Source organism: Cyprinus carpio, chromosome B23 (assembly GCF_018340385.1).
Source record: "Cyprinus carpio isolate SPL01 chromosome B23, ASM1834038v1, whole genome shotgun sequence".
Lineage (NCBI taxonomy): Eukaryota > Metazoa > Chordata > Actinopteri > Cypriniformes > Cyprinidae > Cyprinus > Cyprinus carpio.
This window is the reverse complement of record NC_056619.1, coordinates 8379788-8403216: the sequence shown is the minus strand read 5'-3', so window position 1 is coordinate 8403216 and position 23429 is coordinate 8379788. Positions and strand designations below refer to the sequence as shown.

Sequence of the window (23429 nt, the reverse complement as noted above, 5' to 3'; positions counted from 1 at the left end):
TTAAAATTTCATTTTCAAACATCAAACCAATTTAAAATGAGCTATTGAAGGAAAATAAAATTACTATAAAATGGTGAAAAAGAAATGGTGCATATAGTGGATTGAAGAGATAAATTACTTATATTCATATAATTACCTGTATATTTACCTGCGCTAAATTATAAATACTCAAATAGGCTATTAGAGTAATATAAATAATATTATTGTCTAAATTATTATTATTATTATTATTATTATTATTATTATTATTATTATTATTATTTAAAATGAACTAGAGAATGAAAAAAATATCATTTACTTATCACCCTTATACATATTTTGAAAAATGAAACCCCATGAGAATACTATTGCTTAAATTAAACTTTATTTTAAGTTTAGTCAAAAAAAATGTATTTGTTATTAATATGTTATAAATATGTTCTAATTTGTTATAAATATATATATTTTATATTTTTAAATATAATTTTTAATATTTAGAATTTTATGTTTTATATATTTTTTATATATTTTAATATTTAGAATGTTAATATTATCAACAAATCTGTGCTTCGAATGCATCTTCAACACATCTGGCACAGTGAGTTAAAGCAAACCCCAAATGCATCCATTAGCATGCAGTTTGCACGCACAAATCATTGGTATGTAAATACAAGCACCATTTTGCCTCAAATAAAACGGCAGCTCTTGCAGTAATTCATCTAAATTTAAATGTGGCGGGCTTTCATTTAGAACTCATGTAAATATAAATAGCGAGAGCTTTCATTTGAGATGCTTGTTAATATAATGTAATGTAAATGAATGTGCCCGTATGCAGAGCAGCGTGGTCGGCGGAGCATAAACAGGACGCAGATGGGACCCTCGTCCTCGGTTTTGTTACGGCGCGATGCTCCGTTAACCCTTACCAAAGATGGAAGATGGGACGGGGGTTAGAGGGACAATAAATTGAAAGCAGCAGAGCTCAAGGTTACAACACATCAATCCTGAGAGAGTGGAGAAGAGACGAGTGGGAATGGAATTATAGCAGGGGAGACAGAGAAAGAGAGAAAGAGAGAGAGAGAGAGATAAAGCTAGAATAAGAGAGCCTAGATGGGGGGAGACGAGATGTGAAGAGAGAGAAGCGCACATGAGCGACTCCAACTGTGAGAGAGAGAGAGAGAGAGGGATATAGCTACAGCGCAGTGACCTACAGAGACAGATGAGGAAGTGCTGTGTGTGGAGTGTTGCCACCGTATCTTGTTATCAAGGATCCCATTAAATGGTCCCATAGCCCTCGCGCTCCATATCTGGATATTTCTACTTCCATGTGGGATGAGCAGCTGCGCTGAGCGAGAGAGACCAAGGCATCTGACATCAACACCATGAGGTACTCACGGAACGGAGGGAACGAGATGTGAGAGAGAGGTGTTTGAGAGCAGAAAGAGACAGGGATGACAATGATAACAAGCGGGAGATTCTGTGCGAGGAGGTGAGAGAAGAGGAAAGGAGGTTTAGAATGAGGAAAGCAGTGAGAGACGAGTGGAGGAGAGGTGTTTTCCTGAAAAGTGAAGTTGAGGTTTTGTGCCTCTGTTGAGGGACTCTACATTAACCCAGATTCTGCTCACTTCAGGCTAGTAAGTTGTATAATTTCTGCTCGGTTTTAACATTTTGTAGTATTTTAGCCTCTTAAAGATTCAAACTTAGTTTAATTCTAAAACTATTTCAAATATAAATTTAAATGGGAATCCTAATACAATTCCGTTTATATTTAAATGGTAATCCAGATATAGTTCCGAATTAAATTTGAAGGGAAATCCACATGCAATTCAGATTTATATTTTAATCAAAACCCAAATGCAATTCAAATTAAGTTACAATTTGAGTTCACAGTTGACATTTAAATCCAGATTTCAAATGTAAATGCAAAAACGGATCCACTTCAGATTTATATTTAAATCAAAATAAAAACACATACAACATAAATTATATTTAAATCCAAATTCAGATACAATTTGAATTCACAGTAGACATTAAAATCCAGATTTCAAATGTAAATGCAAAAACGGATCCAATTCAGATTTATATTTAAATCAAAATCAGAATACAGTTTACATACTGTATATTTAAATCCAAATTCAGATACAATTTGAATTCACAGTAGACATTTAAATCCAGATTTCAAATGTAAATGTAAAGACAGATACAATTCAGATTTATATATAAATAAAAAGTGTAATACAGTTCAAATGTACTGCATGATTGTATCCAATTTCATACACAATTTGAGTTCACAGTTCACATGTAAATTCCGATACAATTCAAACTGAAATTCAAATTCACATTTAAATCCATATTCCTGATAAAATGTAGATCCAATTCAAGTCTGAAATCAGATCAAGTAGATAATTTTATTTTTCTTTGAAACATACCTGTCAATAGTACATAAAATTTAAATCTTAATTTAATGTGTATGGTGATATAAAATCATATATATTCAAATTCAGAGCAGATTATAAAATGGATAGTTCTGGCTCTAAATTTCTATTGGATAAGCCGTATTCATACTATACTATAAACACACTCCCAAAAAAACACACATACTATATTAAAGCACCTATTTGCTGTGTTGCTTGGTGACCACAAACTATATGGTGTGGCTGAAGAATAGTTTGATTATGTTAGTTATAAAAGTAACACTTTATGGAACATTGGTGTTTATAGAATTGTGTAAAAACACACCTTACTCTCAGTAAACTGCACATCCATTTTTTATTTATTTTTTTGTAAATGGTAGAGTAAATGCTTCAAAAGTCTCTGTTCAAACAGTAATAGCAGTGTTCAGTGTATCCTGTTCTTTTGTATATAATCTTCGAATAAAGCCCCTGTCTTTACAGTTCCTGTGAGGACCGGCAGTAAAAGAGACCGTCTCAGTCTTTCTCTCTCTAGTGGCTATGAGCTGGGTAACTGTATATTGTGTTTTGGACAAAAGCAGCCATAAGTGTGAAATCTCTAGGAATGAGATAAAGTGTACAGTATAATGTACGAAAGCCAAGGAAAGGGAATGAGAGTGTTTGAAACTGAAATGGTTTGCAATAATATGTCTTCACTTCGCTACAGGAAAAATAATAAACGTTAAAGTCCTTTTGTCGTTCAAGTGTCTTGAGAACCTTCTTTGATTCATCTTACTCCGAATACACATGTAAGGGTCAGCCATGTCAGCTGGACGTTCCTTGCGCTAATTTTATCTGTGTCGTAAAATAAGAGAGACACAGATCACGTAGAGTGAAAATATAAAAAGCATAATGACTGAATGCAAGCTACCTATTAGACTCTATCATGTGCTTTATAATTTCCCAGAATCTATTAAAAATCATGCTATGCTGTCATTCGGAGTATAATTCTATTCTGTGGACCTTGACCACCCTGGTCCAATCTGCCAAATGTCAGTGTGACTTTCCATAAATATAACAGAAATGTAACAGAAATCAATTGGCACTTCCTCTGCTGGCCGTTCTCAGGGTGCTAAAGGCTCTTTCCGATCGGTACGCTAGCATGCAGAGCACCAGAAAGTGAGCGTTTCATCAAAGACATGTCTTTTCGTCAATACGCTATTGGTTATGCGAAGAATAACATTATTTTACAAGTTCTGCATGATTGTCTTTGACGGGAAATGCATTTTTTGCAATGTTTTTGCGTGAATGTTGGTGCACATGAATGAGGTTGTGGATTCGGAGTGTTTTGAATGGAGACGGAGGAGGTGTTTGTGTGGCTGTGTTAATGTCTCGGAGGGTTAAAGGGGTTTGTGATTTGTCTCCTCAGAGACTGGTATCTGTTTTCTGCGCTCTTTCATTCCTTTTCTTTTTTTAAATGCTTTCCTTGAGGCGCACAGCTGTCTTGGCATGAAAATACTCCCTGTATCCTCAACTGACATTACAGACACAAATACTGCAAGTGTAATTTGTACAGACTGATACGCAGCGATCTGAGACCACTTGTGGAAACTGTTTGATTGTGCATTCTCAAATTGAATTCAATATAATTTTAGCATGACAGGGAAAATTTCAATGTTAAATAATGTGAATATCAGAATGTTAATAATTAGTACGTATGTCACTCTTTTGCTCGACTCCACAAGTTTGTGTGAAACCTGATGGTCTTGTTCTCCAGCATGATTTGAGAAGATCCAAAGATTATAAAAGAATCTTCAAATGAAGAACATCTGACCGTCATATGATCAGTGTCGCACATTTACTTATATGATTAGTAACCTAGAAATAGAATCTTAATCATTTTAAGTCATAATTTTATTTCCAGCTTTAAATTAAGTTTCTTTTGGAGCCTAGTGTCTTTTTGGAGATTTATGCAGGTTGATGTATATAGGGATGGTTAATGAGTTATTTACCCTTTGGCATTATTAAATTAAAGGTGATGATTTGTTCTTCTCCTTCAAGGTCCACAAACTTTTGAAAGTACAGTCTGTCATGTAGTTTTTCATACTGTACATTATAATGCTTAATTACAATATAATTGTTTTAAAAACTAATCAAGTTAAAAACATAATGTTTTATTTTATTTATTTACATGTATTTTTATTTGAACAAAATAGTATACAATTTTAATATCAGCCATTTACCAATTATTAACCAGAAAGTAAAAATGAATACCATAGCAGACAAAATTTTAACTTGGGTACATCACTATAATAAAGCGACTAGTTATTATATTTATATGGCGACAGCATGACTGTCAGTTCCTACTCTGTGCGCCTAGATAGCAACAACCACAGCGTAGCAGAATGAGAAACAAGCGACATGAGCTGCTTTGAATTTCACAAAGAGGAGTATTACAATATTAAAGAGTCGCTGTGTGTGATAATTCAGTGAAAGTGATGTTCTCAGCATGGATTTGCTCTTTGACTCAAAGATGTGACATCTTCACGTTCTCTTCAGCTCAGCCTGATTCCTCTGGTTATCGCTCTCTGGGTCTCCTCCGCTTGTTTATGCTCTCCAGTCCCCCCCTGGTTTGAGATTAGTCCCTGCTGTGTGCGTGGTGTGTGTATTTAGCTCATGGTGGGTAGCAGTGGGTGGGGTTTTATATTCCAGCACAGATTAGCAGCTGAGAAGGGGATTCCATCCTATTAAATTATTCATGCTCAAGAAATGATTACAGTGCATGAAACAGCATTGTGCATCAATAAAAGCCTTACCCTAGACACTGTGTGTGTGTGTGTGTGTGTGTGTGTGTGTGTGTGTGTGTGTGTGTGTGTGTGTGTGTGTGTGTGTGTGTGTGTGTGTGTGTGTGTGTGTGTGTGAAGACCCTAATTCACTGGGTTCAAATTAGATGGCGACCATAATATAAACTCAATGAGAGAGGCAGCTTATTCCAAGCACAATTCATCATCTCTCATTGTGGAAAGACGATGGTTTGATTTAACTTGGGTTGAGTTGTAGGGCAGAGCTTTTTAATCTTATAAACTCTCCGCCGAGGACCCAAATAAGATTTTTGGGGGGCAAATGCACTGAACAGACACTTTGCAAGTGCAAAAATGTGTCTGATTCACTATTGTCATTACATATATAAATCAGTACTGATACCCGTGGTTACGTGGATTTTATTTTTGGAGTTTGCATGCATTTTCTATTTATTATAAAAGCAGTTATTTATTAAAATATTAATAAAGCATTATAACTAGACATATATCTAAATGTTGGTTTGCATGGTATGCATTTTTTTCTAGAAAAGTAAGATGCAACCTAAAATATGGTAAAGTTTGCTGTGAAAATCTCAGATTTTGTGATTAAAAAGCCAAAAAATATCATGCTAAAATAAGTATAAAACTAGTAAAATTATAATATAAAAAGTCAAAATTAGGAGAAAAGAAATTATACAAAAAAAGTCATCATAAAAATTTAGAATTATAACAAGTCAAAATGAAGACTAATCTAATTTAAAAAATCTAAATTTCAACATAAAAAGGTATAGTTATGACATTAAATTGAATTTAAGATAAAAGACAATAACTATAACATTACATTTTACTAACTTTATTATGACTAAATTGCAAAATGTCATAATTATGACTTGTAATTTAACTTTTTTGTCATAATTTCAACATTTCATCTCATGACTTTTCAAATCATCAACATTTCAAGATTTGGACTGGTTTGTGGGTTACTCAAATTGAATGGTACTTAATCACTTAACTACTTTCTTGTCACAACATTCAGTGCACTTGTACATACAGTTCATTTCTGTTCTTCATTGTACAGTGTGAAAGTTTCTCCTCTGCCTCTAAGCTTGAGCGGTGATATTTATTGAGCAAAACGTGGAGTATTGGTGGTACAGTGTGTACCAAGAGGAACATTTCCACTCCGAGTTTAGAGCAGAACACTAATAAATGTCAGATTATTAAGAAACTCAACACTTCTGTAAATAAATAGCATCTCATATCTATCATTACATCAAACAACTATCTTTTCTAGCACCAGCAAACCAGTGGCACTTCTGCATACCATATTTCGGACTTTGTTAGCTGACTCCTTATGTTGAGTATATCTTTGCGTCCAGGTCATGCTGTAGCCTACATTTCATGTAATATTTTAAGTGCAAGAGAAGCTGCATATTTATATATAGGCCTAACTTACGGCTATAACAATTAAGGTCATTAATGATTTAGCATAAATAAGATCTCTCTGGTGAAACCACATGCTGACACAACCTCTAAATCTTTTCCCTACAGGTGCTACGAGGTGAAGTCAGTATAGTGTGAGCGGGAGCCCTGAGATGGCGACGCAGGGGCTGGCGGCCTGGCTCTTGGTGCTGCTGGCCGTATTGGCGGTGGCTCATGCCTCCATCTTCCAGTCCAATCAGAGACTGAAACCTCGGTTCCAGAGAGACCGGCGCAACATCCGCCCCAACATCATCCTCATCCTCACTGATGACCACAAAAATGAAACGGATGAATCCAAGAATATCATGAAACAAAATAAAAAAAAAACCTTTAACAGTAAACATATGTTTCAGGGATGTTGTTAGGCAGAGCATGCACTGGAATGCCTAAAACTCCCTTAACTATGATGATATGCTTTACATGGCAACCGCAATATGATAAAAGTCACCAGTTTTAAAGACTATCAAATCATCCACTGATTCTAATGAGAGTTTATCCAATCAGATTATTTAAATATACACTACTTGTCAAAAAATTTTATGGTAAGTTTTTTTATGCTTTTGTAATACTTTTATTCAGCAAGGATGCATTAAATAGATCAAAAGTGACAGTACAGACATTCAAGTAAATGCTTTCAAATAAATGCCATTCTTTTGAATTTTTATTCATAATAAGAAATGTTTTTGAGCAGTAAATCAGTATATTAGAATGATTTCTGAAACATCGTGTGACACTGAGGACTGGAGTTATGATGCTGAAAATTCAGCTTTGCGTCACAGAAATAAATTACATTTTAAAATATATTGAAATAGAAAACAGTTATTTTAAATTGTAATAATATTTCAAAATATTAGTGTTTTTATTTTATTTTTCATCTGAATGAATGCAGCGTAAAAGACTTCTTTCAAAAACATTTAAAAAAGCTAAATGTTCAGACAGCGTGTGGTATAATTAAGAATAGTGTATGGCTTTACTGAATGGTGAAAGGACAGGACAAATAGGACATAACAGAATTACCTTCAAAACTGTTTACAAGTTCTGGAAGCTGCCATTCAGTTAACGTCTCCTGTACAAAGCAATCCATCCATGCATAATCAGACCACCTAAAACACAAAAACACAGACTTTCACTTACAGCAAACAGTTTTATTTCTGATGCATTCTGTCGACCATCATTTCTTCTTTCAGTGTTCCACAAAAGAACGTCAAGCAATTTTGAGATGGCAGAAATTTAAGTTAGTCAAATCTTATTTTGGGGTAAACTATCCCTCAAAGTCAAAAATATATATTTAATTAATTATGGGTATCTGATCTTCAAAAAACAGAATTATTTTAGTTTTAAACCCCATAATCAGATTTAAAATCTTTTTTATATATATATCATTCAATTAAATGGTGTACATACAAGAGGGTGAGTAACTGATGACAAAATATCCATTTTCATGTGAACGTTTAAGGCATAGTAGCAAAGACTTTAGAAAGGGACTTTGATATTAGTGAATTACTGAAGGTTTACATATAGTGACAACTCCTGATGACAAATGCTGTCATGACATAAGGAATACTGTTTCTGGGTCCAAGCGTCCACTTGTTTCAGGTCTCAACAGCCATTTATGAGCACTATTTATTCGTATTACAAATAAAATAAGCTTTTATAAACTCACGGTGTACACTGTAGTCTCTGAGATCACAGCGTCCCGGATACCAATATTTGAACAATTTATAAATCGTTATGTCAAATAATAATTTGTGACTAATAATTTGTCAAATAATGTCAAATAATGTTCTTAGACCAGCGGTTCTTATGGTGCATTCAAGTCCTCCTGGGAAGTTCATATTTATGAGTTGACAAGTCGCAACTATGACGTCTATCTATTAGCTCACTATATGAAGCATGAAATTCACAGAAAGTCACAGAAAGAGAAACATTTTGCTGAAAAATGCACAATACATAATATTACAATCTAGGATGAAGTCATAACGTACATTAACAATAATTTGGGACAAATATAATGGAATGGAATGGAATGGAATATTATGTGAGTGGCGCTGAGGCACTCTGCGCGGCAGGATTTTGAACAGCACCCAAAGTCTCAGCTGGGATCTGAGGACAGTTGCTGGTGGTGCCGCCGGTGTGCAATTCATTCATAAAAAACTATTTGTGTGAATTTTACAGATGAGGTGCAGTGCGGTGCAGCCAATACAAACCTTTATTTCACCAGAAAAAAAAAAAACGCTTAAAGTCAGTCTGCTTGAAAAGTACCATCTAGAATTCCTCCTGCTGATGATCCAAAAAAAATGCCCGCGACAGATGACCCAGCAATTGGGTTGTTTTGACTCAGCACTGCAGTATGACAGGGGAAGGGCAGCTTTGAATATACTAGACAAAAGGTGGTTTTCTGAAATGTATTACCAGATATTTTCTTATGGGCGTTAATGGTCAAAAATCTAATTTTAATAATCTGAAAAGGCAGGGAATGCGCGTTTACATTACATTAATCTCGTTGCATTTAAACACCTTGAACTTAATTGACTTAATGGACTTTGAAGTAAATTATGTCATATAACAGTTAGTTAAGAAGAAACGTAAGACTTTGACCAAACGGGACGTTTAAAACATAAAAAAACAGTAGAAAACTTATTTACTGTCCAGCGGGCATTACAAACCAGCAAACCAGAACGAACAAACTTGCAGTGCATTTAATATCATGTAAACTTGACTGTTGTTGCACATTTTTGGCCTTTTTATAGCCCTCAGTGTTATGTTATGTGTATAAATATGTTAAAAAAAGTATGTTATATGAATAAATATATTGATACAAACCTTATTTCTCTGAATATTACAGTGTGTGTGTGTGGCATCCACCTCCACCTCGAATTCAGTCAGCTTACGCTAAGCCTGTGCTGAGTTGATTTCTGCTCCTTTAGTTAATTCAACATAAAAAACAAGTGACGTGACATACAGCCAAGTATGGTGACTCAGAATTCGTGCTCTGCATCTAAACCATCCAAAGTGCACACACACAGCAGTGAACACACACACACCGTGAACACACACCTGGAGCAGTGGCCAGCCATTTATGCTGCGGCACCCGGGGAGCAGTTGGGGGTTCGGTGCCTTGCTCAAGGGCACCTCAGTCGTGGTATTGCCGGCCCGAGACTCAAACCCACAACCTTAGGGTTAGGAATCAAACTCGTGACCATTAGGCCACGACTTCCCCCTGTAATATTTAACCAGTATAACCTGAGCTAAACACTTGTTAAAAAAAAATCACAGTCACATGTCATTTGCTTCTAAAACAAAGTAGATTCTCTAATGGTTTTAGCAAATAAGATCTCTCAGTCTAAAAGGGTTACAGGTATAAGATGGAACTAATGCTGAAAGAGCCTTTTCTTGTGTTGAATGTGTTTGTGTGTGAGAGCTCATTTATTTTTTACAGACTGTCTCTATGTGGTGAAAAAGAGACATCTTGGGCTTTGTCAGAGCGGAAGACAGAGATTCAATTAGGAAGGAAAGTCCCCACTCCTCTCAGCACTGGACAGTGTTGATTTCATATGCACACACACATGCGTGTGTAAACTGTAATTATGGATGTGGGAGACAGATGACTGTCTATGTCTCATCTCGTTTCCTCTCAAATGCTTGTCTGGGTGAATGCTGATTTATACAGTATCCATACTGACCTTTGTGTGTAAAGTGCACAGTATTTTTGCAGTGTGCACGTTTGTATGTGCTGACCTTTCTGCATGAATCTGTAGAGGTGTGGTGATCCTGTCTGAAAAGGCCAAAGCGAACTAGACTTCCTGTCTCTGATCATATCAATTGAGCCAATCAGGGTGTAGGTTGTGTGGGTTCACTTAGCTTTGTTCCCATAAGTTATAAAAAAAAAATAATAATAATAATGGGCTTTTTAAAACTGAAATTGTAAATTGCAAAATTGGCTTTTTGCAGTCTCTTAGGCTCACCAAGACTGTATTTATTTGATCAAAAATACAGTAAAATAGTCATTTATTACTGTGATACAAAGCTGAATTTTCAGCATCATTACTCTACAGTAGTCTTCATTGTCACATTATTCTTCAGAAATCATTATATTATGCTGATTTGCTGCTCAAGAAACATAATATTATCAGTGTTAAAAACAGCTGTGCTCCTTTTTTTTTGGTGGAAACCAAATAATTTAAAAGAACTCTTTTCTATTTGAAAATATTAGGGTTCTTTGATAAATAGAATGTTCAAAAGAGCAGCATCATTTCAAAATAGAATTTCCTGTACACCTTTGATTTAATGCGTCCTTGCTAAATTAAATAAATGAACAAATAAATCTTACTTACTCCAAACCTTTGAATGGTAGTGTAAAAACAATAGAAGTTCATGGTTTATCTTCATTCACATTTAAATAAACGTGTGTGTGTTGTTTATTTGAGCATGACAAGGTTGAATAAATGGTGAGGAAAAGGGGTTTTGAAAAATATATACTGTAATTGAGACTTTTATTAAATAGTGTGTGACTTGTGACTATAAAGACTGTATCATGTATCTCTAAACATAACACATTCATGCACACACACACTGCTGGTGTCACATGAACTCCCAGGTTGCAAACAACCAATACATTTCCTCTTAAAGGCTGGGATGTCACAAACAGAATTAATGAAAGAACTGATATCTTTATCCTGTCGATGTCTAGTGTTGTGTAGAGGAAGAGAAAAAGTAGAAGCCAGTTCTCTTTGAAGTACAGCAATCGGTAGAGCAGACTTTATGTCACCTTGAGTAATATATGATAGTATGATAATATGATAATATATGATATATGATGAATTCACTCTCTCTCTCATCCAGGCTCCATGCAAGTCATGAATAAGACCCGGCGGATCATGGAACAGGGTGGAACGCACTTCTCCAATGCGTTTGTCACCACGCCCATGTGCTGTCCGTCACGCTCCTCCATGCTGACGGGGAAATACGCCCACAACCACAACACCTACACCAACAACGAGAATTGCTCTTCGCCCTCCTGGCAGGCCCAACATGAGCCACGCACTTTTGGAGTTTACCTAAACAGCACTGGCTACAGGACAGGTGAAGACCATTCACAAACACACACTTAAAGGGTTACTTGGTTAAACTGCTGTGTTGTTGTCGCATGATATAGAGTCAAATAGAGTGGAGTACAGTAGTGTAGAGTGCAGTAGTGCTATGGGTTCAGCATAGAATAATGTAGACTAAAACAGAGTAGAGTAGAGTAAAGTAGGAGAATAGCCTAGAGATGAGTAGAAAATTGTAGACTAAAGTAGAGTAATATTGACTGAAGAAGAATAGAATAGAGTTCAGAAGAGTAGACTAAAGTAAAGGAAAATAGCCTAGAAATGAGTAGAATAATGTAGACTGAAGTAGAGTAGCATTGACTGAAGTGGAGTAGAATAGAGTTAACTAGACTATACTGAATTAAAGGTGAAGAGCCTTATAATGTAGAGTAGAATACTTATACTAACAGAGCAGAATATAGTTACATTGACTTGAGAAAAATTTATTAAAGCAGAGGACTAGACTAAAATAGTGCAGAATAAAAACTGAGTTGAGTAGATTATAATAAAGTAAAGCTGAAATTAGTAGAATAATGTAGACTAGATTGAAGTAGAATGGCATATACTGAAGTAGAGTGGAATAGAGTAGAATAGAATAGTGTAGAAATTAGTAGAATAATGTAGACTAGATTGAAGTTGAGTGGCATATACTGAAGTAGAGAGGAATAGAGTAGAATAGAATAGTGTAGAGATTAGTAGAATAATGTAGACTAGATTGAAGTAGAGTAGTATATACTAGATCAGAGTTGAGTAGACTAGAATAAAGAAAAAGAAAAGAGCTTAATGATCAATAGAATAATGTAGAATAGATTAAAGTAGAATAGCTTATTTCAGAGATTAGAATAGAGAATAGCCTCAAAATGCGTAGACCAGTGTATAAAAATGAAAAGTAGATTAAAATAAAATAAATTAAAATAGCTTCTACCAAAATAGAGCAGAATAGAGTGACATAGACTTGAGAAAAGTTATTTAATGCAGAGCAGACCAGACTAACATAAAGTAGAATAAAATAGACTTGAGTAGGCTTGACTAAAATAGAGGAGAACAGATGAGTAGGATAGAGTAGAACAATGTGGAGTAGATTAAAGTACACTAACATAGTCTAGAGTAGAATAAAGTAGAGCAGAATACATTTGAGTAGCCTACACTCAAATAGAGTAGAATAGAGTACCGTAGACAAAAGCAGAGTGGAATGAAATAGAGTCGCCTAAAGTAGAGTAGTGTAGTGAAGTTGAGTACTTTATATCTTTATAGCATAAACTTCATTGTTGGACTAGATTAGAGCCTAATCAGAGTGTAGCAGCTGTGGCTCTAAGATCACACTTTTATATCCTCATAGCTTTTGATGATTTCCATCTGAAAACCTCTGGATAGACACCAAAGCGCATGGCGCATAACTCTTCCTTACAATAACAACCTGACATTAATGTAAAATTCATTTAATAGATTGAGCTCTCATTCATTTGTGAGCTGTTTCATCAGTCAGAGTTGTGTCTGTTGGGTTTTTCACACACTCTCACCAGAGATTCAGTGTGACAGGCCCCCAGGTCACACACACACACACACACACACTGTCAAACACACTCTCACAGACTCTTGAACGAACATTGACATAATCTTCAACAGATGATTTTCATTAAACTAAAAACCTTTGGGCTGTAATAGATGATTTTGTCTAAGTGTGTGTGTGTGTGTGTGTGTGTGTGTGTGTGTGTGTGTGTGTGTGTGTGTGTGTGTGTGTGTGTGTGTGTGTGTGTGTGTGTGTGTGTGTGTGTGTGTGTGTGTGTGTGTGTGCAAAACTACCATGTGCATGTAAACATAGCATGTTGCCCCTGCACACACACACACCTGGCAGTGAGTCAGGCTTTTAGTGGTAACAGTGATCCATTAGAGCACACTTCCTCTAGGAGAGAGACCGGCTCTGACCAACATCCTCTCTAATGTAACATTTCCAACACAAATGTTCATCCGTCTTCACGTAGCTCCCTGTCTTCTATTTCTCTACATGCAGGTTCTGTCTATATGTGTAAATCTATAAATTTACACTACTTTATTGTACTCTACAGCGTCCTACACTACTCAATTCTACTCTTCTAGACTATTTAACATACCTACTGTACTCTATGCTGCTCTTCCTTACTCTGATCTTCTCCATATTCGATTCTATTCTGTTCTATTCTATTCTATTCCACTCTATTCTATTCTATTCTATTCTATTCTATTCTGTTCTGTTCTGTTCTACTGTTTTGCCATACTCTTCTCCATTTTGTTCATCTCTACTCAGCTATACCAATACACTATTCTACTCTACTCTGTTCTACTTTGCTAAGCTCTATTCTACAAGACTCTACTGTGCTCTTTACTCTATTGAACAATTCTATACTCTGCTCTGTTGTACTGTTTTTCTGCTCTACCTTATTCTATTCTTCTGTGGTCTTTTCTGTTCTGCTCTATTAAACTGCACAATATGGTTTTCTACTTATATATTTTACATACTATGTTATACTAACATACTAAAATACTTTATTCTACTGTACTATATTCTACTTTGTTCTGCTGTACTCGACTTTACCACGGCTTTACCTCTACTCTGTTATACGCTGTTTTGCTCTATTCTGTTGTACTATACTCTATTGAACTATATTTTTTTCTATTATGTTCTACTATACTCACCTCTACCTCACTGTACTCTTTTATACTCTACTGTGCTCTACTCTGTTTTGTTCTATTCTACTCAACTTTACCATACACTGTTCTACTCTACCGTTCTCTGCTCTACTTTGCTCTCTTCTACAATCTATTTTCTTTATGATACTGTAACTATACCCTTTTGTGTTTGTGTTTTCTCAGCATTCTTTGGGAAGTATCTGAATGAGTATAATGGTACTTACATTCCTCCGGGCTGGAAGGAGTGGGTCGCCATGGTGAAGAATTCCCGCTTCTACAACTACACTCTGTGCAGGAACGGTGTCCGAGAGAAACATGGATTTGAATATTCAAAGGTGTGTGTGCAAGGTGGCCAATCAAGTGGAACCTCGTCTTTTCAAATTGCATCACCTTTCTTCATTTCTTGTCATGTCTTCATCCATTCTTGAACAGTTTGAATGATATTCTGGTTAGTTTGATTAATAACAAAGTCAGACCCCTCTCTTTCTGTCTCTCACTCTCTTTCTCTCATTGGGTCTCTCTCGAAGTTCAGTGTCTTTTGTCAGGGTTCATCAGTCTCATCTAAGGAGCTGACATTCAAGCTCTGTGACAACAGAAAAGTTGCTTATGAGTGGGTTATATGTGTGTGCGTGATAAACTTTTGAATAACTGAGACTGAAATATTTTAAATTAGAAGATTAATCATCAGAGCTCTATGCCTCCTGTAGGACTACCTGACAGATCTCATAACCAATGACAGCATCAGTTACTTCCGCATGTCAAAGAAGATCTACCCTCACCGACCCATCATGATGGTGATCAGTCACGCTGCCCCTCATGGCCCGGAGGACTCGGCCCCTCAGTACACCACTGCCTTCCCCAACGCTTCACAGCACATGTGAGTCCAAACCGCCATTGCATGACATTTCATTTAAATAGTTGATCTGAAAAACTGCTTAATTGCAGAATATCTTAGTATTGGTATTCACTTGGTCTCTTTTTTGTCTTTATGGAAACATCACAAAAATTGCATGAACTCCACCACTGTGTGTAAAAACTGAATCATTTGGGATGATTCAAAAAGCATCTTAAGCTTCATTAGAAGAAAATCTGACTAGTTGTAAAAACGTGTTGTAGCGTATTGAGACCAAACTTGGTGTGTTTTATATTATCTATGACCTGAGAGTACAGTTTCTGCACAGCGCCATCTAGTGTTTTAGGAGATATGAAAAATTGCTTTTTTTGCTTATAATTTCTGAACAGATTGGCCAAAAATCATAAGACTGGTATTTGTAGATTGGGTAGACCATACCCAATTTTCTCATGTTGGCCATTTTGGGTGTCGGTAATTTTGAATTTTGTCATAAAATGCTATATTTTGCGAACGCATTGGTGTATCGTTACGAAACTCTGTATGTGTCTTCAACATCATGCCTTGAAGGTACTAAAAAGGTTTCAGAGCAGCTGAGAAGATTGATATAAATTAGGCCATAATCAGCCAAGTTTCCTGTCCACCATTTAGATTTTCTTTGAAAACATACTTTTTCAAATCCCTCCTAGAACGTTGGTCCGATATTTACAAATACAAATTCAGCTCAGATCATCTTTAGACCATGCTGGCAAAAAGTTATAGATTTAGTTTCGATAGACAAAATCTTATTAAAATATTAACACATAAACAAATTTGAGGCTGTAACTCTGCAAAGTTAATATATTAACACCAAACTTTGTGTGTGCCATTGTCATTTCACACTGAACACACTACATCAATTTGGTAACAGTGCCGCCTATTGTTCAAAGTGATAAACCATTAAATTCTATTACATATTACTACATTTTTAATAAAATCATCTTAAATTGGTCTGATGCTCGCTGCCTTGCTTGCTTCTGTAGTGCCTGGCTCCTTAATTGCTGCTTGCAGCTATATTCATTATTATTTTTTATGTTTCTGTGTTGTAATTTTTTCATAATTTTTACATTTCATTTAAAAGTTAAGCTCAGGGGAAAAAAATTCATTGAGGTCTCAGACTTTTGGACTATTGTACATACACAAAAACATGAAAAGGGTCAGTGATAGTGGAGATGAATAGGAAGAGAGCAGAGAAACAGCTGGAAATCATGGATTACACTGTGAATAGAAATCTTACTGCACTTTTCTCTATTTCTGTCACTCAAGTGCTCCTCGATAGAGATGTTATAATGGAAATAGTCCTCTTCGGTTCACGCTAATGTACCCACTGACTCACACACACTTGCTTTTCTCTGCCGGTCTCTCCTGCTCTCTTGCTAATTGGTCACCAGCTGGTACTAGACCTTTTTTCTCCAATGTCTCTTTCTCTCCTTTCGTTCATCTCATCCCTCCATTTCTGTCCCTCCAGCAGATAAATCCTCCTGTCTCTGTCTATGCTTTTCCCAGGGTCTGTAATCCTCCTGCCATTCTTCACACACACACACACACACACACACACACACACACAATCACACACATGCTGAGAACATGCATGATGATGAAAAGCATATTTGTACACACTCACATGTCTAGGTTAAATCCTGTCTACACGTGATCCAGTTGTTTTTAGGTAGCTGGATTTGCTAAATCTCTAGGACCCCACTCTCACTCTCTGTGTACACCAAGTAATCTCAAAATCTCATTTTATAATTCTCCATGTCTACTGTTGTGCCCGGTAACCTCATAAATTCAGCCTCTGGATACAGGAAATTCCTGGGCAGAGGTCAGATTCATGAAAATCTGCCCAAGAAGGTAGTTAAAAATGAAATATACATGAAATTTATATAATTTACATTTCTTAAAATAAATAAATAAATTTGTAAACTTGTTCAAATGTTTACAGTACAATTCTTCAAAAAAAAAATTTTTTTTAACTTTTCTGTGTAACAAACATGCGAATGGCATATGAAAATATACTGATTATATATGGCTTATTATGCCTACCTTCTTCTTTTGAAACACACACACAAAAAATGTCCTGCTCACCCATTTAATGACAGAAAATGGTGACTTCTCTGTAAATTTTTATTCTCTAAGCGGATGCAAATCTGTAGTAAAATATTCATATGCATCTCGTGGCGTATATTCCAAATGTACTTAATTAAACAAACAGAAGAAAGCTCTGTCTAGACTCTGCCCCGGTACAAGTTGTGTCGAGCCATTCATCTGTCTGGTTGTTTGATGTAAAACAAAATAAAATGTAGTTGCAATGAATCTGTTTAAGAATCCGTATGACTGCAGCAGCAGAGGACTATTATTCTGCCGCACAGAACTGCAGAAGAACTAATGACGGCACGGTTTGAACTTTGGCTGACCAATCAGGAGAAAGGGGCAATTAATTCCCACTCACATGTAGAAATAGAATATTCAAGCTGTTTCTTCATTTTTCTACCCCTGAACGAAAAACAAAAAATTAAGCCGAATTCTTGTTTTTACATTTTTTTTTTACAAAAAATAAAGAAAAAAAGCGAAAATTGAACAGTTTTCAAATTTTTCTACTTTCAATATTAAATAAAAAAAAAAAAAATCAAATGACCAAAAGATACACTGTGATACATAAGTTACCTTTAAATTTCAGCTCTAATAAACCAGATGTTATTATTCAGCTCTCTATAAACGTTAACAGTTAACAACAGTAAACTTTCTTTGCTCAGTACATGAATCTGACCACAGACTTAAAATGTACTATAAATTGCATACTGCCATATTTCATACATATAAAACAACACATACTGTAAAAAAACAAGCTTGAAGATTTACATTAATGTACTTGTATAGAATATATTTCATGCCCCAGATACATCCGACAGCACACACACAGATATATTATCTCACACCACAAATGAGCAAACAAAAGGCATCTAATGAACTAAATTCTCTCTCTGTCTGTCTCTCTCTCAGATTCGATTTGCTTTCAGGACATTGTGTCTCTAAGCACAAAACCACACGACCATGAGCTCCCATTTCTGTCACATTCAAGAAAGAAAAAGAGATGGAGAGAGCAAAGAGATACAGTACTGTCAATGAATATTACTGTCTTTCCTGAAATACTGAGGCGTCAGGAATGAAATCAGACAGAATGTTCACAAACATGCACATTCGCTTTCTCAAGCTGTCTGATGAGGGAGAAACCCAAAATAGATGAATAGATATCCATTTTTTAATTAGTAAATGGGAAGCTCTTCAAACATTGTGTGTGTGTGCAAGTGATAAGCTTTCAGTTTAACATGCGTTTGATTCACCATTAGAGTAGATATAAACCAGGAGATGCAAACCTGCCCACTTTATGACTCACATAAACATCCATCATCCCTTCAAAGTAACTGCTCGAGTCAGAGAGTCTGGAATTTAATGTGCTTTTATTATTTTTCTGATGTCATCTCGCTTTCACCAATAAAAAACAAACAGCCTTGCTCCTGTTTTGCTCCTCCAGTCTCTTTTTGCACACAAAGTCTTCATAAAACATGATTTATGATTCACATCCACCTCTTTAACATCGCCACCTGTCTGATTGTACCTATACTGCAAAGAAATATGTCACTTTTTTCACCCCTGTAGCCATAAAAAATGGCCGTGCTCCACACATGCATTGATATGCATGTATCATTCTCCTGCTGTCAGGAGAGAATGCCGCAGAGTTCTTCTCTTAACATCCCATGAAAAATTCCCGGGACCGCCCTCATTCTCTCCGTTCAATCCACTGCAAACCACCCTCCACCGTCCATAATGGCCTCCCGCTAGTCCTGTACTTCTCTGCTCCTTGCCCTCATACAGTGCTGTATGTAATTAACCCCTCGTTGCCCCTAAGACTGGCACAAGGCCACTGCAGAGATATTGTCCAAGTCCTCACAGACAGTCAGAGAGCGTATATTATTCAGTGGGAAAATCCCCCTGTTCTCATCGCCGCGTGATCCAGCTGCACCTGTTTCATCTCCATCTCTCCTGTGATGGAGGGAATAATGAAAATATGATCAGAAAAGAACAAGAGAGGGAGAAAGAGTGTTTTGAGAGGATTAAAAGGATTATGTGTAGACCAATAAAGAAGATGAAACCAGAGAGAGAGAGAGAAAGCGAATATGCTGTTTAAGGTCTACATAGGCAGCTGCCTTCTGAGGCCGTATTCTAACCATGATGGAATCTCAAGTGACTTATTTGGAGCACTCTATATAGGCAGCAACTGTGTAGCAAGTAGCATTCCTCACGTCAAGCACACCAGAGACTCAATTAACAATTAATTCTAGTCTGGTAGTCAAAATAGAAATAAAGAGCATAGCCTAGACACAAATATTAGGTTAAATGATGTGTAATAATTTTTATTCAACAATTTTCTGTATTATATAAAATATTTATATTTACTCCTTGTGCCGTTAAATCCACTTGAGTTTTATAATTAGCATGTTGCTAATGTCTTGATAGATAATAAACTTAAAAATACATAGGATACAAATATTTCTTGAAATAGTGTTGTGAATCAGCTTAGAACTATTTTTACTCTACACTTTTCTGTGTTGAGTATTATATTTATAATAGACTTTTCTGTTTACAGTCAATTCCAGTCTAGCATTAGCATGTTGCTAAGCTAGTGCCTTGATAGCATAATAAGCTTAAAAATACAGAGGACTTAATTACTGCACAGAAGTGTGTCCCTTACAAAAACTAACCATGGTTTTGCTGCATGGTACCCTGTTGAAAAAAAACAGCTAAAACCAGCCTAAGCTGGTTGGCTAGTTTTAACTGATCTAGGCTGGTCTAGGCTGGTCAGAAACACTATTGACTGAACAAACCTGAGCAATCGGGAAAGGAAGTGAATAAAAAGGATAAAGAAAGCAGCTGTGATTTTGACTGTAATTCATGTGTTTCGGTAAAACGCAGAAAATGCCCTTTTTGCCCATTTTAACACATTCAACCAAATAATCATCTACACAACAAAATCAATCCGGTTTAATGTGTTTTCAGCTCTGGAAGTGGTCCAAAATGGACAAGCTCAAAACGTTTTTGGCCCTGTTTACTTTTGACTGGATCGAAAAAACGCATCTTATTACTTGGTTTAAACGCGACCAGAGCAACAATGAATGAAGCATCATGTTCGTGAAATAAAGTAATGAACTGGGATTTGATAAAATGCAGGAAAAATAATCAATATAATCCATAGAAAAAGTCAATGAGTGAATCATTAAATTAATCTCAATGTATCTTTTTAGTAAAATCATTCAAATTGCAGATGAATCAAAATCAGCACTACTGTTTCTTAGCACTTGGAACAGCAGTAGGGAAATATTAGTTAAATTATGCATATTTTGTAACCTTAAAATAGGTCTAAGAAGACAGCACACTTTGAATCAGAGCTATTGTATAGACACAAAAAAAAGAAAAGAAACAAGTGTCAAAGGAACAGCAGTACACATTTTTTCAGGTCCCAGTACAGAAATAGATACACTAAACGGAGACAGAGAGTTACATCGTCCCTTGTTGTCGCTAAGTCGCTATCAGTTTAAATATACGGCACCCTCAAAACAAGGCCAGGCAGCAGGCGGATAAGTGCGATGATGCTCACATTGATTTGTCTGTAGAAGGACTTTAAGTAATGGCTGTAAACAACAGAGCTGGGGGCTTTTAATCACTGTAACTGTAAAGGCATGGCGTATAAGTGCTGTTTGTTTCTAATAGGTCTCTCACGCCTGTCACAGGAGCGAGGGGAGGAGCTACAAACACTCTTTTATCCCTGAATAATGGTTGAACGACTATTTCATTCACCGAATGTCAGTCTGTCAGTCAGCGCATGAGAAACCACGAGACTGTAAATTGCAATGTGTCATTTTTGAGGAGAAGGGAGAGAAAGCACACAGTCGATTGCTGTCATTTGTAATTCTGACCATGCAAACACACACAGATGCACATTCACGCAGACACATGCTTTCCTTCGACATCAGCAGAACAGAGTAGACAAACAGTGTCTGGAGATGCTCTGAAAACTTTCTCGATTTCCCTCTGTCATGCTTCAGCGGGTCCACTGACTGCGACTCTTTTCTTCTCCATTCAGAACGCCCAGTTATAACTACGCCCCTAATCCAGACAAACACTGGATTATGCGCTACACCGGCCCCATGAAGCCCATTCACATGGAGTTCACCAACATGCTGCAGCGCAAGAGACTGCAGACGCTGCTGTCCGTGGATGATAGTGTGGAGAAGGTACGTCAGTTATACGAGTTATGCAAATGACATGAATTACAAATAATATAAATATAATGCAATTATTTTAAATTATATATATATATAAACCATTCCAAACCAGTCTTAGCATTATTGGTAAGGAAAAGTTTACATATATTATTATATATTTTATATTGTATTTTTTATATTTCTATATTTTTTATTTTGATGGATGAATCATGTTCCCAAGATATTTCCTACCTTTATTCCATATATTCCATGGTACTGAATAATTCTAACACTTTTCTACATTTTCTAACACTTTAAGGCAATACTAAAGTGCTACAGTACGTGATATTGCAATCATTGGTATTTTAGTATTAATTATGTTTTCTTATGGTATTTACAGTATTACTGTTCTGAATATTCTATTATTTTAATATTTTCAGTTTAAAGTTTTAGTTGTTTTTTTGTGTGTGTGTGGGTGTGTTTTTATCATTTTATTGTTTTTATCTTTTTAAAATATATATATATATATATATATTAGTGTAATTAATTTATTTTTAATTGTCTATTTTTATTTCAGTTTTTATAATTTTAGTACTTTATTTTATTTCAGTAAGTTGCCTAGGCAATATTTCCAATCTTCATTTTAGTTTTTCATCTAATATTTTATATTTTATTTCAGCTTAATTTCAAATAACAAAATTATTTTTATTTGTTTTAATGAACAGTAACACTGTGAGTGCAGTGGTCCATTTCACATTAATTAATTAATTTATTCATTCATTCATGTAAATAAATGTACAGTTCTTGCTTAAGAAAATGAACTGCATCAAGCCATGGCAGCATACTTAACATTCAAAATCTCTTGGATTCACACTAAAAAGTCCCATGATGCTTTTGTCTTGTTTTTCTCCAGAATTTTTGTTTGACTGCAACCACGAAAAGACTGTTGTTCCTTATAAATGATTCTACCATTGGTATGTTTCTTCTGTCTGAATGCAGATATACAACATGTTGGTGGACACTGGGGAGCTGGACAACACATATGTGATCTACACAGCAGACCACGGATACCACATCGGTCAGTTCGGACTGGTCAAGGGCAAATCCATGCCCTACGAGTTTGACATCAGAGTTCCCTTTTACATCCGTGGCCCAAATGTGGAGGCAGGAGGCATGTGAGTGTGTATCCAATGACGCCATCCAAGAGACGAACCCTCAAAAAACATAGTGGTTTTAGATGGTAGTACCATGATAAGTCTATATTTATATTTATATTTATTCATATATTAATTTATATAAATACAAAATGTTTAGAGAATATAATTTCTCATTGCAATGCATTGCAAAATTGAAGCTCTTAAAATATTATTTCCCGAAAAAGTATATATTAAGTATCATATATAATTAGATAATTTAATATAACATTTATGTCTATAGTAATTCATCTTTGTTTAATGGTTTTTGTACAGAGGCCAAAGTAACTCTTAAATTAGGTCTGAACTTGATTTATGGGGTTTTAATGACTTTCCAATATCCTGCCATATAAAGAGAGAGAATGAAATCAGCACATGTTGCAGGCCATATTTGAACCTGCATCCCCACGGGAGCACCAGACCAGAGCTCTCTCTTTCTCTTTTATCAGCATTTAATATCATTAGTCACTAGTCTGGTTTACCACTGCTGTGTGATCTGGCTTCTCTCTTTCTCAGAAAAGCTGATTAACAGCAGTAAAGACCACTCATGTGAAGACCACAAGACTTTTTAATGTGAATGAAAGGCACAGAAAAGAGGATAAAGAGTTTGGCTAGGGACTCGGGGTGAGAAAGGCACAGCTGGGGCCAGTTCAGCATCAGATGAGCCTTCAGGCAATAAAAAGAGAG

General features: G+C 35.8%; 1 protein-coding gene across 1 annotated transcript in view; it reads left to right on the top strand.

The window, feature by feature from the left end:
• Nucleotides 1-893: 893 nt before the first annotated feature.
• The window catches only part of LOC109052321 (extracellular sulfatase Sulf-2-like), a 41831-nt gene continuing 19295 nt past the window's right edge, over nt 894-23429 (top strand). Inside the window, 7 exon segments of the mRNA XM_042750743.1 lie at nt 894-1363; nt 6716-6931; nt 11486-11728; nt 14584-14735; nt 15108-15277; nt 21429-21579; nt 22549-22724. Coding sequence (XP_042606677.1) covers nt 6760-6931; nt 11486-11728; nt 14584-14735; nt 15108-15277; nt 21429-21579; nt 22549-22724 — 1064 coding nt within the window. The 5' untranslated portion in view covers nt 894-1363; nt 6716-6759.